Source organism: Danio rerio, chromosome 18 (assembly GCF_052040795.2).
Source record: "Danio rerio strain M-AB ecotype USA chromosome 18, GRCz13ab, whole genome shotgun sequence".
NCBI classification, from domain to species: Eukaryota; Metazoa; Chordata; class Actinopteri; order Cypriniformes; family Danionidae; genus Danio; species Danio rerio.
Genome location: NC_141038.1, coordinates 26,559,308 through 26,575,174, shown reverse-complemented (window position 1 = coordinate 26,575,174; position 15,867 = coordinate 26,559,308). Strand labels below are relative to the sequence as shown.

General features: G+C 33.6%; 1 protein-coding gene across 2 annotated transcripts; it reads right to left on the bottom strand.

Moving 5' to 3' along the window:
* Positions 1-4,074: 4,074 nt before the first annotated feature.
* fam174b (family with sequence similarity 174 member B) lies at positions 4,075-10,645 on the bottom strand. Of its 2 annotated transcripts, NM_001103135.1 has the most exons (3): positions 9,976-10,645; positions 6,898-7,029; positions 4,075-4,526 (listed from the first exon to the last, which is right to left on the bottom strand). In NM_001103135.1, exons 1-3 carry the CDS (start codon positions 10,239-10,241, stop codon positions 4,523-4,525), a joined length of 402 nt encoding a protein of 133 aa, NP_001096605.1. In that variant the 5' UTR covers positions 10,242-10,645; the 3' UTR covers positions 4,075-4,522.
* Between the last annotated feature and the right edge of the window lie 5,222 nt (positions 10,646-15,867).

Sequence of the window (15,867 nt, the reverse complement as noted above, 5' to 3'; positions counted from 1 at the left end):
ATTAAGGCAAAAGCAAAGGCGACATGATCAAATAAACTAATAGTAAACATAAGCACTAGTATTTTGTGTTTAGCTACTTCTTAAGTACACTACTAAAAACATTTACATTACTTTCTAATTTTAGGCTAACAGGTAAATCATTCCACAATTTGGTTCCCTTAACAGAGAAAACAGATTGACCAAAAGAGGTCTTACACTTTGGCATTAGATAGTTACCATTTGCAGTGACTCTGTGAGAGGTTTGATGCCTACTTATTAGATCTGAAAACAGCATTGGAACATGATTATTAAAACATTTAAAAACCAATTTGATAAATAAATTCAATAAAACTATCAAAACTAAAAAGGTTATGTTTACATAAAACTTCACAATGATGTCATCGCATTGTCCATAATTTTAATTGCTTGTTTATATATCATATCAATAGGCTTCAATGTGATTAAAGAGGCGTGTAACCATGATGTAATGCAATATCACAAGTGTGAGAATATCATGCATGCATGTATAATTTTGCAGTTTGATATGTTAAAAATATTCAAATATAATGAAAACAATTTCCACTTGGTTTGACACATATTTTTAACATGACTATCAAATTTTAAATTCACGTCTAGAGTCATGCCAAGATACTTGAATTCATTCACATCTTCAGAAACTTAGCACATAGAATCTTTTCTTGACGTTTAGTTGTGTCCTCTCAAATGCTGATTTCTCAATGAAACTGTAGGCTGATCTTTAATTTTGATCTCTATTCTTTAATAGAAAGTAGGAGAAAAACATTTCAGCACAGGATGCAATAAAACATGCCCAGTCTGACGAAGAAAAAAAAAGTGAGCCACATTTTAGCTGATATTTTTGGAGAAATATGTGAAGTGGTGTGTTTTCAGAGTAATTTCTGGAAATGTGGTGTGTTTTAGGGGCTTGTGGGTAACCAGTGTGAGAAGAAGCTGTATCTGTACAATGATTCAGCTTTGAAAAACAAGAATAATAGTTTTATTAAAGCCCTTGAAGTGAGGCAGAAAGGGAATTTACCATATATGTGGTGCTTCACAAGTGAGAGGAAAGCAGCCACGAAGGATGGAGGGCTCATTTAACACCAAAGTTCCACATAAAGCTCCAAATGAATTTTCAAAGCCAGAACTGTGTTGTGTGGAACAAAATGTGTCTGCCTTCTGCAAGTAATGAAGTGACATGTCAGTTTTCACATGATATAGCGAGTCTTACATTTTCACAGAAACTGACAACATCGTTTTGTAAATCGTTGCACCATCGTTTTTGATGGTGCATAATGCATTGCTGTATGAAGTGCTGTGAATGCAGCAGTGACTAACACCGTTTCATATTTTCACAATTGAACCATTCAAATTTAAATCAGGTTCAGATGATTTTGGACTTGTATATGTATACCTTTGTAAAATATTATTTAAAACAATCATTTTGTAAAATATATTTAACCTTTTCCCCAATATCCGTGTAAGACCCACTTACACTCACTTGCCACTTTATTAGGTACACCTGTCCAACTGCTTGTTGGCGCAAATTCCTAATCAGCCAATCATATCGCAGCAACTGGAAGCCATTAGGCATGTAGACATGCTCAACACGATCTGCTGCAGTTCAAACCGAGCATTAGAATGGGGAAGAAAGGTGATTTAAGTGACTTTAAACTTGGCATGGTTGTTAGAGCCAAACTGACTGGTCTGCGGATTTCAGAAACTGCTGATCTACTGGGATTTTTGTGCACAACCATTTCTAGGGTTTACAGAGAATGGTCTGAAAAAGAGAAAATATCCAGTGAGCGGCAGTTCAGTGGATGCCAATGCCTTGTTGATGCCAGAGGTGAGAGGAGAATATTAAGACTGGTTCGAGCTAATGGAAAGGCAACAGTAACTCAAATAACAACTTGTTACAACCAAGGCAGAAGAGCATCCCTGAATACACAACACATCCAACCTTGAAGCGGATGGGCTACAGCAGCAGAAGACCAAACCGGGTGCCACTCCAGTCAGCTAAGAACAGGAAACTGAAAATACAATTTGTACATGCTCACCAAAATTGAACAATAGAAGATTGAAAGAGAAAGAGAGAGAAATATGTTGCCTGGTCTGATGAGTCTCGATTTCTGCTGCGACATTCGGTAGGGTCAGAATTTGGTGTCAACAACATGAAAGCATGAATCCATCCTGCTTTGTAACAATGGTTCAGGCTGGTGGTGGTGGTGGTGGTGTAATGGTATGGGGGATATTTTCTTGGCACACTTTTGGCCCATTACTACCAACTCAAATGGCCTCCACAATCACCAGACCTCAATCCAATAGAGCACCTTTGGAATGTGGTGGAAAGAGAGATTCGCATCATGGTAGCGCAGCTGACAAATCTTGTCAACAAAAACAAAAATCTCAAAAATTTTAAATGTCAAAAACCCTGTTAAGCTTTTTGAATTACGAGGACACATGGCTTGTCCTTATAAACCACAGCAACATAGTAATCCCTAGGTCATACCCATGTCATTATACAAATGTGTATTTATAAACCACCAAAACCAGTACACACATGCACACTTTCTGGGTATGGTCTGTAAATAAAAGTGGAATGACTACACATCACCAATCATACTTTATTAAATAAACAATATCAGTTTTCTAAGAATTTGAAGTAATATTAGGAGGGTAATCAAATTGTAGATATACTAAAGAGATTAAAATAGTTTTATCCAAACTAAATACTGAGCTATAAGGATATGCAAAAAAATGTTTGACTTGAGTTTGACTCTGTGCTTGAACCATAGGTTGTGGCAGATCTAAAACATGCCGACTGGCACACATGATCAAACCTAGTTTTAAACAATACACTTCAAAAACCTTGTTTAAATCATTCTGATACAAATTTAAGATGAAGATATTTTTTATTGCATTTCAAAATGTACTTTTGTTAATCAATAACCAAGAAACGTACATTTATGATTGGGTACTTTTCAAAAAACAGGTTAACAGTTAGCTTAGACACAGGGACACAAAGTTGGGAAAGAAATGCGGCTGTCGATAATAAAACATTAATCTTGTCCAGTGTTTAGACTAACAAAACAGACAAACCAGGGGAAAGCATGTAGTTTAAGACATGTTTGATTATCGCAGGATACTAAAGAAAAAAACAGCACTGACAATGCAAATAATAACACTTCAAGCAGTAATCATTCGCATTTAATACCCATTTTAACTTCCTAATTCTGTCCTTGACTGCAAAATTACATTTTATGAAATACATCTGGGAACCGAGAGAGAAAAAGACATGAAGATGGAAAGAGAATCCTACTTTATAGTCAGACAAGAATAGCTATGCCATAAACACTTTATAGCTCAATAAACATTCTTATTGGCCTTTAGATGTTGGACACAAGTCCTTCACATTGATGCTTAGAAAGTCACACTGAAGTTAAGGAAAAGACACAATACAAAATGTCATCAACATATCACTGTAGATTTAAGATATTTAAAAGATACTCTTTCATTGCTGTTCTAATTTAAAATATATTAAACAATAATAAAATATGTGCTGAAACCCTTCATGATGTGTGGCACTGCAAAGTTCCACTGTAAATTGTACGGTAATTAAAAAAGGAGGTGTGCATACGCGACGAAAAAATAAAACAACCTCAAGGAGCAGCAATATGGAAACAATATTCTCCCAACTCCACACACATCCTCTCTCACACATACATTCAACCCTTAAACAGTAAATATGCACGATTAGTGGTTAGTACATTAATAATTTTCAAAATATAGGGATGTTTGAAACATATTACACTTATTAAATCAAAATATGTATTTTTTTTCTCTAAAAAATAAACTATTTCAGAGGAATAATTTGCATACAATATATACAGACAACAATATAGAATAGTTCTCAGTATTGGACCATAAACATCCTTTTAACATCGTCGATAAGCAAATATCACTATAATATAACAAATATATCTTATTCTTTTGATTTGAAACTTTGGGCTGATTCAAGCACAGCTAAAACCAATGTGACTGTATAACTTTTTAAAATCAATCATCAAATATTGTATAAACTTTTTTTTTTTTTAAATATGACATATAATAGCCTCAATGTGATATAATGTAACAGAAATATTCAAGCTGCCAAATACATTCAAGGGCAATTATGTATATTTATTTAATTAACAAATGGAATGTTTTGTTGGGAAAAACAACAGCAAAAGGTTGTGCAATAACGTATTTTTGGAGGATTAAGCTTAATATTTCTTTTCCCTGCAACAAAGAAAAGGTTTTTCATCAATATTTGATTAAGATTCTGTGCTTCGTTGGTCTGGAATGTCAGAACAGATGCACACACCAGGAAACATCGGATAAAATTTCCTGACCGGTTCCACTGATGTTTCACGGCTTTGGAGAAATGGATCGAAGGTGCAGGAGCTCATTCCCTGTATAGAAGTGTTCATGCAGGAATCCAGGGGGTTTTACAAGACCTTCAACAATGACTCAGAGAGTGCTATACCATTCACCTAGGAGAGAGCAAAGCATTTAAATAAGAGGATTAAGCAAATTGAAAAAAACTAAAATCTCAAGTTTCAAATGTGAAGAAAAAGTTGTCAAACTGGTCAGAACTGGTTTGCTTCACTATCAAACAGCCACATTGCCAATAAAGAGCTGATAAACAGGGAGCCTTGCCCAGCAAAGAGGAAACAGGTTCTCTGTCAAAGAACAATTGGACGGAAGGGAGAAGTCGACTCTTGACGCTCGCTAACCCTCCAAATAACACAACTATTTCCATTGTGAACCTTGAGGTCACTCGCCAGGAACATTCAGGCAATAAACAACTAGCGCACGCCTCTTATTTGATGAGTTCATAGCCAGCTACGATGCTAAGAGTTTAACAATAAATGTTTACTTTTAACAACATGAGCACACAAAGGTATTTTAGTAAACAAAAACTAAGGTCAAAAAACATTTTCATTAACTGAGTTTAAAAAAAAACTACAGCTGAATGAAACTGAAATGAAATAATTATCAAAAAATAATTGTGATTCAGTACTGGTGGAAAATCTAACCTGTTGCGACTTTTATGGAACTACATGTGGATGGAGCTTTTACAACCAAACACCCATCAGTTAAGCGTCAGGCCCGTAGCCAGCTTGGTGAAAGGGGTGGGTTTTTTTCTCAAAAAGTGGCAGTTATACACCTCATTTTCTATTTGATTATGAAATTTAAATACATTTTAAGCACTATTTTTAGCTGGATTAGCTTGTCGGATGGTCATCATAACCCCACTTTTTGATGTACGAAAAATATTTACTAGATTTAGAATATAGAAATATGAAAAAACATGTATTTCTAAAATAAAAATTTATTACATCATATATCTTTTTATCTTTTTAAAAACAAGCTTATTGTCAATTATTAGGCAAATTATAAATAAACTGGCCAGCACATTCAAATTTCCCTGAGTCAGATTTTGGCCATTGAATAATAATATTAATAATAGTAATAATAATAATAATAATAATAATAATAATTTTAAAAATAATAATAATAATGTAGAGCTTCACAATTTTTGTAGCCTCTCTTGTAAAAAAAAAGTACATTTGAAATTTCATGCATAACAAAAATTATATTTAAATGAATTAGAATTTGATGGGTTTTTGATTATTTTCACTAAACCCATTGTAATGAAATTATTTTAGTTATTATGGGTTATTTTCACTATTTATGATGGCATAGCGGTCAAAATAGGACAAATGAGCTCATATAGGGAAAAAAATTCTAGACCTTTGTCAGTGAGGGCCCCCCTGGCTACAGGCCTGTGCGTGAGATTACACAGAAATATCTTTTCAATATAAACATAAAAATTTTTTCAGTTAACAAAAATATTAATGAGACATGATTTTTTTTTAACTACATACATTTTCTTTAATATAAAAAACTTTGTTTTAATTCTTTATATTTTTTCTTTTATACGTTGGGGTTAAGTGTTTGTTTAAACAATTATATTTATTATTAAGATATTTTAATTATTTTTACTGGACAAGAGTTCATGTAAACTGTGCAAAATCTAAATTTTGCTTTGGTCCACACTGCAAGTGTTCTGTTAACTCTGTAAAACTAGAATGACTAAAACTAACTATACTTTATAAAAACAAAACAGAAAAGTCAAATTTAAAAAAGACTTTAATGAAACAAACTAAAACTAAATACTGTAATTAAGCTGTTATTTAATAAGAATATGTCAATAACTCAATTGTGACAAAAATGTCAGATAGAACCTTCTAATTCTAAGGTGACGAAATGTAAAAATAGAATCAAAATAAAAGCAAAAAAAATGCAACACTATAATTTTATTAGCGGCAAGAAGTATCCGATAAACCGAAACACTGGTAAATTTAAAAAAATATTTCCTTAGCAGGATGTTAAAAAATTCATTGAGCCATTTTCCATGAATACTTTATTTTAATGAGACAAAAGTTCTTAGAGAACTCAGCCTTGGTTCTATTTTTCAGCAACAGCTCCCTGTCACTCCCACTGCACTCCTACTCCATTCATCAAAACCTTTAAAAAATTTAGTGTTTGCTGGAAAAAACAAAAAAAAACATGTAGCTTAACATGTAGCTGCAGGCTGCATTTCCCCCAAAGAATGTGGGAAGAAACAGAATCTTGTTTTCTTGTCAAGGTCGAAGGTGTTTAATGCGCAGATGTGAAAAAAAATCAGAATTGACCCAAAGCCACATGCCACAATTCCTCCATCCAAGTTGTTTTTTAAATGTCAAATTTACTGACAAGCGAGCAAATGCAAGCAAATCTCTACAAAAAGTCAATTTAATACAAGCAATATTTGATTATTCAGGTTATTTACACATAAATCGTGTTGTGGTAATGCACCTGTATTTGACATCAAATAGAGTGGAATCGTCTTCTTCGTCGTTTTCTTCATTTAAAGGAGCCATCTCTACCCGCTCTGCTGGAGTTGTGATGATGTCATATTTTCTTGTTTTTCTGATCTTCCTTGCTGATCTATTCAAACCAGGGACAGAAAGAACAGGTGAGGTTGTGACTTGTCACAAACCAATTCAAGTTTCTTTTCTGCTGAACAAAAAATGTTGGAAAGCTGTAACCATTAACTTCAATAGTATTTGAAGAGTTCAGATGTAAAAACCTCTAAATGCTGTCTGAAATTTTCTTCTAAAAATTTCATTTTTATCAGGCTCCTGTGTGTAGGTTCAGTAATTTCTCTTTTATGGCAAAAAATAAGTTTTTTTTCATGGTCTTCAAAGTGAAATAACTCACCATAAACAAATGAGGCTGAAAATAATGCTCATTTTAATGGATACTTCAGACTGCACTTGGGGGTTATTGCATCGGAACCCTTAATTTGTTTCTAACATTTCTTAAAACAACTGATTTTGTGTCTGCAAAAAAAGGAAACTTGTAAATGTTTGGAACCACTTGAAAGTGAGTAAATTTAAACTTTTGGGTGAACTATGCCTTTAAGATGAAGATCTTCTAGTTAGGCATGGGACGATAACCGATTTCAAGTTATACCGCGATTTGGAAAAGTAATACTGTAATACCGTTCCTAAGGTATGTGTAAGATTTTTTTTTACATTTTTGTATTTTGTATTTCAGGACAACAGTATCTCCAGCAGAAAAAAAAAACATCCAAAGATGTTTGTTTTTGAAACAAATAAAAACAGCAGAAGTCATTTAATCTTCTGAATTATTTAGCCTGACATGTTTACTGCTCCAAAATAGCCTGCTTTCAAAAAAATTAAATATATTGTGTTCAAAGGGGAAAAAAGTTTTTGTTTTATTTACACAAGCATTTAAAAACAATATATTTTTAAATAAAAACAAAAAAGCAGTGAGCACAATACCGTGATACCGGGATATTTCTATCCAAGGTTATCATATGTCAGAATCTCATACGGTCCCATGCCTACTCCAAGTAGAGCTTTTAAACAACCTAACAAGAACACTGAAACCACCAAATAAGAAAGTTAACCCAGAGTTTACCTCTAAAAATGCTTGGTTATTTCAAACTAAATTTTAGTCAAATATGGACAAGCCCAACCACTGGGTTAAATTAATCCAGTATTTTTAGGGTAACTTTAGGTTCATTTTGAACCCAGGGTTAGGTATGAACAGTGTACAATGTGAAGCAAGAATTCAGATGTGAAAAACTTTAACAAATAATAAATACTCAAATGATAGTAATTAAGTAGTTTTTTTCAAGAATTTACTAAGTAGCTTTAAAAATGTGTACTTTTACTTCCCCTTGTGTAGATTTGTAGTGCAGAATTAGTCATTTTTCTGCACAATTTTCCTTCAAACTGCAGTCACTACTTTACATTTTCTTGTTTATGGGGATTGGCTAAGTAGAAAAATCAGCTGTGAGATTCCTGGCCAATCAAATCACACATAGACAGTAAATCGCATCATACTGAACAACATTAACACATGGACATTTTATAAATGCAGCTAACTGATTGGAAGCATTAAAAGTGTCCAAGAAGATGTCCTAAATCTTTACATGCAATGACCAGAGACTGTTTAGACTGCATGTCACTGGTGAGAAGATGAGGATGTCTTCTGTATGATGACTGATATTGCCAAACAGCCTTAAACAATAACTAAAAAACTAGAGAATGTAATGTTTTCATACACATGCACAAATTACATGTAAACACTTCAACCTTTCACAGTTTAATACTCACTACTCTTGAGTACTTTTTTTACTCATACACTGAGTAATATTTCAGTCTACTTGCACTACGTTTTTTGGGCAACTAATGGTAATTTTACTCAAGTTGATTTTTCAGTACGTTTTCCACCACTGCAAACCACTTTTAAAGGTAACAGAAATGTGATCCATTAACTGGTATATGTTATACAATATTGCACAAAATACATCCTATCACAACCAACTGAGGGTGGGTAAATTTTCACTTTTAGGTGAAATATTCCTTTAAGATAGCTTTTAAACAACCTAACAACATTGAAACCACCAAATAAAAAATGTTAACCCTGGGGTTAGCTCTAAAAATTCTGGGTTATTTTAAACTACATGTTGGCAAAATATTACTCATACTCTGCCAAGTAATATTTACAACAGATACTTTCACTTCGTACTACGTTTTTAGGCAAGTAATGGTACTTTTACTTAAGTATGATTTTCAGTACTCTTTCCACCACTGCAAACCACTTTTAAAGGTAACAGAAATGTGATCCATTAACTGATCCTCCTAGTCATGTGTTATGACTAATAATGCACAAAATACAACATATGTTAACATATGGTAACGTGTCATGTATTCATTTTTATAAAATGTAACAACAGTTCTACAAATATTCAATTATGGTGTCATACGGACAAGTAAATTACTAATTTAAATCATTTTTAAACGCAGTAAAACAGTTCTTTCAGCTTGCATTAATGAAAAGAACCGAATCAAACGAGTCATTTGTCATGGGGTCGGACTGGTCGTGCTGTGCTAATAAAAGTGAGGTAGAAGCAGTGTCAGCTCATTTCAGTATTTTAGCTTCATTCACTTTATCAGAGAAATTCACGTTCCAATTCTGAACGTCGTGAAAATCATTCGAACGCGGTGTTTTTAAAAAGGCTTTCCGCTACGAATAAGAATCGGTTCTTAGAATCCAACCTTACAGAACCATCTGTTACCAAAGACGCGGAGGATTAAATCAGGGATAACGAGTCAACGTTACTAAAGATTCAAGAATGTTCCATATATATAGTATACAAACAATAAACAAAAAAAATTAATAAAACTGGATTACACATCAATTTATATAACAATTTATAAATAGTGCCATAAATTTACCAATGAGTCGTGATGCCATGTTTTTAGTAAGGTGGCATTTTTTGTAACAACAAAACAGATTGTAAATACAAATCAAAGAACACAAAATAATGTATTAAATATAAACCAGAATAGATGTTACCTGCATATTTTTATGACAAGGCACGTGATAAGTAAGGTTGTTAGCACGCAGATGAAAATCGAAATGTTTTTGATGGTAGGAAGATCCCTCAATATTGTAGAAAGGCGGGATCCAACCGCAGCATCTGTTGTATTTTGTGCTGAACCTTCTTCTTGAGGCGGTAATGTTGCATTCAGCGGCGTTGCGGAGGATGGACGCGTATGTGGCTCTCCGTTTATCTCCTGCGCAATGACAATAAGCGCTACAGCAAAAGTATATAGCCACATGTTGTTTCCCGATTTAAACCTCTTTCTTCTCAATGTCTCGTGTATTTGAATTGAGTCAGTGCAGAGAAGGTCTGAGCGCTACAACTCGAAACGCGAAGAACAGCTGTCTGACGAATGATGTGTGTAAATGATGCTCTGACATCTCAAATAGTCCACAGCTCGCTCGCCAATCATGTCCAGTATCTCAAGTATCTGCTATTTGTTTTCCACCTCGAGGGCTCGGTTTTATTCTTTGGTTTCCACTCACACGCTGCTCGGTCCGTTATCCAGGATGTTTTCTTGGGAATGCGTGTCGGCAGGAGGAAATGTGGGTTATCAACACCCGGAAGAGCTCCGGGAGGGTCCAGACGAGGACCAATGTGCAGAGTTTGTTTGGCAGCAGCGCGCTGTTATGGAGGAAGAGCACATGAATAAGGATGGTTTTGTTTTTGTTTTGTTTTTTTTGCGAAAGATTATCCTATAGATAATAAATTAGATTATCTATCTATCTATCTATCTATCTATCTATCTATCTATCTATCTATCTATCTATCTATCTATCTATCTATCTATCTATCTATCTATCTATCTATCTGTCTGTCTGTCTGTCTGTCTGTCTGTCTGTCTGTCTGTCTGTCTGTCTGTCTGTCTGTCTGTCTGTCTGTCTATCATCTTTTTCTAAAGGATGTTTAACAGAGCAAGTACATTTTACCAGTTCATTCATTCATTCATTTTCTTGTCGTTTTTGTCTCTTTATTAATCTGGGGTCACCACAGCGGAATGAACCACCACATTTTCACATTATGTCTGATAATTTTTCTTATGGAGAAAGTCTTATTTGTTTTATTTCAGCTGGAGTAAAAACAGTTTTTAAATTTTTTTAAAACCTGTTTAAGGCCAAAATTATTACAATTATTATCAATTATTTACAATTATTATCTACAGAAAAAGCCATCATTATACAATAACTTGCCTATAATTACCCTAACCTACCTAGTTAACCTAATTAATCTAGTTAAGCCTTTAAATGTCACTTCAAGCTGTATAGAAGTGTCTTGAAAAATATCTAGTAAAATATTAATTACTGTCATCATTGCAAAGATAAAATACATCATTAGAAATGAGTTATTAAAACTATTAGAATTGTGCTAAAAAATTCTCTGTTAAACAGAAATTGGGGGGGGAATAAACAGGGGGGGCTAATAATTCTGACTTCAACTGTCTGTCTGTCTGTCTGTCTCTCTCTCTCTCTCTCTCTCTCTCTCTCTCTCTCTCTCTCTCTCTCTCTCTCTCTCTCTATCTATCTATCTGAAATAAAATCATCAGTTTGCCTATCTATTTATCTTTCTTTCTTATATGTCTGTCTCTCTGTCTGATATGTCTGTTGTCTAATGTGTCTATCTATTTATCGGTTTTTCAATCCAGTCCCTGATTATGATTGTTGATGTTTTTGCCAATCTATTCCCAGATTATTTCTGGTTTAATTTGTGCATATCATTTTCTGAATCAGTTTGATGTAGCATGTTCAAGGTGAAACTGTTGTGTCAGTAGAAAACTGATTAACAGCCACATAAAACATTTAAACTACAGTATGTGAAAGTTCTGTTTACCCAACATGCTGCATAATTTTACATCAGAAAAAAAAGCTGTGAAAAATATTTAGCTGTTTATATCACAATAAACTGTTCTTACATTATAAGTGGACTTCAGGGCAGTATAAATGCACGATTTGACCCCTTAAGGTCACAAGAGAAGGAAATGGGTTATTGCAGGATTAAGCTTTGGCCTTCCTGCGTCCCATCCTGTTATTTAACATATTAAACAGGGAAGTTCCACTGCATGGTCTACTTAGCCGAAATACCCATAGTATGTGTTTTAAAAATCATTTTAACACAAAAAAATATTAAAATAAAAGATAAACATATACTTTTGTGCATCACACGTTAAGCTATAAACTTCAACAACCAAGAACATGGATTTTGCGATAAGCTATTGAATCATTCTCAATGTTTAACAAATCTAAAGACAGAAACAGTTGAGATGATTAAAGTGCATATACTTGTAGTTGCCACGTGATGGCGCAATCTACACAGAGACAGTTCTTTTTTTACTACAAACAGGAAAATGGAAATAGGCCTTGTCGAATTTAGAACTGTAACTACTGTAACTTAACTAATAATTAATAATAATATTATTGTTATTATTGTTGTTAGTTTTTCTCAGTAACTTCGGTGGATTTCTCATAACACTACTTATATTTGCACAACAGTAAATGTATTTCTCAAAACAATTAGTCATTTGTGCACATCATAGTAGCAGTTTCTCATTCCTTCCAATAAATTGCAAATGCTTTTGGACATGCATCAATTGCTTTCATACAACTCTCTGCAGTTTTATAACATTATTATTTGCTTATGTCTTGTAATTCAAAAGTAACTAAACTTGGGAATGCTGAATAGTCATTCCATATTAAACTAATAGTCCTCATTTCATTACTGTCATTACATACAAAAATACTGAACTAGGTGTCAAAATCTGTCAAGCAAATTTTAGAAAAAAATGTAATCTTTTTTTTTTCTAAAAATATCTTCCAAATTGAACAATTTCATGAATGATTTACAGACCTGTGTATGTTGTAGGTTCAGTTCCAGTATGTACTGCAATATTGTTTACAATTGTGCACAGTTCTACCCAAAGGGTGTTCATGCTTGTTGTGGATCAGGGTGTATTTATTCTTTTGCACAATGCTGTGAATAAATTCAAATTACACAGACCATACGCATGAAAAATGTGAAACACACATATTCAGTGCCTTGTACTCAGTGATGTTTAACTTTACTGTAGTTTTCAAATGGCTGTGCAAACAGTACATAGTGTTGTCTTGAGCATTTTGAGCAAGTGTCACCAAAATCTGACTTTTTTTTGCATTGGAAAAAAATGTAGAGTGTAAACTGACATAATGAAAACATGACAACCATTTGACTTTGTTCATAAACAATGGTGTCAGGACTTTTCATCATTATGACACTGACACTTTCATTGACATGAATACTTGCTTTTGAGGAATGAGCTATCCATTTTGAGCATGTGACACACTTTTGCAGGTTATCATCTACGTTTTGAAGTTTGCACAAATTTTTTTTGAGAAATGCATTAACTGTTGTGCAAATGTAAATAGTGTTGTGAGAAATGCAACAAAGCGACTGAGGAAAATTATAACTACGATTTTATTTATTTATTTACATACCTGAATGCAAACCTCCTCATTTTGGACACTAAACCAAAAAATTAAGACTATAAAAGTATTCTATATTTATTTAAATTATTTGAACTGAATAATACCTCAATCATATAAAGATTAAGACAAATGCAAATATTATTTAATATTTATTGTTATTAATATTATTATTAGCAGTGTTGGTGGTAGTAGTATTTTTTTAGGTTCAGACTTTTATTAAAGCACAATTATGCATATACCCAAATGAAATATGTATTAGATTGGTGATTTGATATATCACATGAAAAGCATTTCATTGGCATTCACAGTACATATTTCAGAGCAGGCCACAAGAGGGCTCCTAGATATCTCCATATTTTCACCTCAACACTTAGCTGTTACCATCACACTGTTGATGTGTTTATTACGACATTATAAAACTGTGTTTGCAGATTTGTGTTTTGACATAAAGACTCATAATACCATACTATAATACCAACATGTATTTGTAGTTCAGGAAAAAAAAAGAGAAAAACAAAATAGAGACATAATTTCAGACCTTTGATGCCTCTTTCTAATTATATTTGCCAGTTTTTTTTTCCTTTTTTTATCTTCCTTGTACAAACAAATAATCAATAGAGTTTAGCTTGAGGCCACTTCCATGAATAGTCCTGCATGGCGTATTTGCCAGTGTGTACGTGGCATGACTTTAGAGAAGGGGGAGGTACGGTGGCCCAGTAGTGCAAAACACAACAACATTAAGATGAAAATGCTGCAACACTAAGATGAAAAATGCTGCAACACTAAGATGAAAAATGCTGCAACACTAAGATGAAAAATGCTGCAACACTAAGATGAAAAATGCTGCAACACTAAGATGAAAAATGCTGCAACACTAAGATGAAAACGCTGCAACACTAAGATGAAAAATGCTGCAACACTAAGATGAAAAATGCTGCAACACTAAGATGAAAACGCTGCAACACTAAGATGAAAACGCTGCAACACTAAGATGAAAAATGCTGCAACACTAAGATGAAAAATGCTGCAACACTAAGATGAAAAATGCTGCAACACTAAGATGAAAACGCTGCAACACTAAGATGAAAAATGCTGCAACACTAAGATGAAAAATGCTGCAACACTAAGATGAAAAATGCTGCAACACTAAGATGAAAAATGCTGCAACACTAAGATGAAAACGCTGCAACACTAAGATGAAAAATGCTGCAACACTAAGATGAAAACGCTGCAACACTAAGATGAAAAATTCTGCAACACTAAAAACGTAACACAACCGAAATGCTCCCAACCACTAGGTGGCAGTGGAACACCGATTACTTCTTCTGATTAAACAGATATTATTAATACAGACCAAAACAATGATTATTACCTCGAGAAATTCCACAAGAAGTTCTAAATGTAAGTTAGTAACATTAAATTTAAATCAAGTTGTGAATGAGGATTTTTATTACTTTAAGATTTGATATTCTGGGAAATCTTAATGTTTTTATAAAATTAAACATCAATAGTACTTCATGAAGCAATCCACAGAACTTGTTTCTGTTTTTCCTGCTTCAGAAACATTGTCATAAAAATCTATTGCATGTCACATTAATCAGCTAACGAAAATCTGCATTAAATATTAAAAAGAATAAAACATTCTTTAGAAATCAAACAGCATGTCCAATTAACATAAATCCTCGGGATCGTGCTTTGACGAGGTGTAACGTTACAACGCTATTTTAATATATTCATCAAAAAATAAGAAAATTCCGTGACAAACCGCGTTATTCGATTTCATGACAGATACGATTTATGAAATTCATAGGACCCTACAAACAATACAGCATTGTAACTTACCTCCACTGGTGCTGGGCTCATTTCCATCAGGAACTTTGCCTTTCAGAAACGTTATGTTTTTTCCACATTTGCTGCAGAATGACGGGCAACTGTCAAGTGAAGCCCCGCAAAATGGGCAATACATGATTGCTACCAAGAGCAACGTCCGAAATGAAACGAAACTTTTGAACTAAAACTCTTAAGATGGGCACACGACTGCCCCGTTATCTGCCACCTAGTGGTCAGGAGCATTTCCGTTGTGTTGTGATTTTAAAGTTGCAGCGCTTTTCATCTTAGTGTTGCAGCATGATTCATCTTAGTGTTGCAGCGTTTTTAACTTAATGTTGTTGTGTTTTCATCTTAATGTTGCTGCATTTTTATCTTAATGTTGTTGTGTTTTTATCTTAATGTTGCAGCATTTTTATCTTAATGTCGTTGTGTTTTCATCTTAATGTTGCAGCATTTTTATCTTAATGTTGTTTTGTTTTCATCTTAATGTTGCTGCATTTTTATCTTGATGTTGTGTTTTCATCTTAATGTTGCAGCATTTTTATCTTAATGTTGTTGTGTTTTCATCTTAATGTTGTT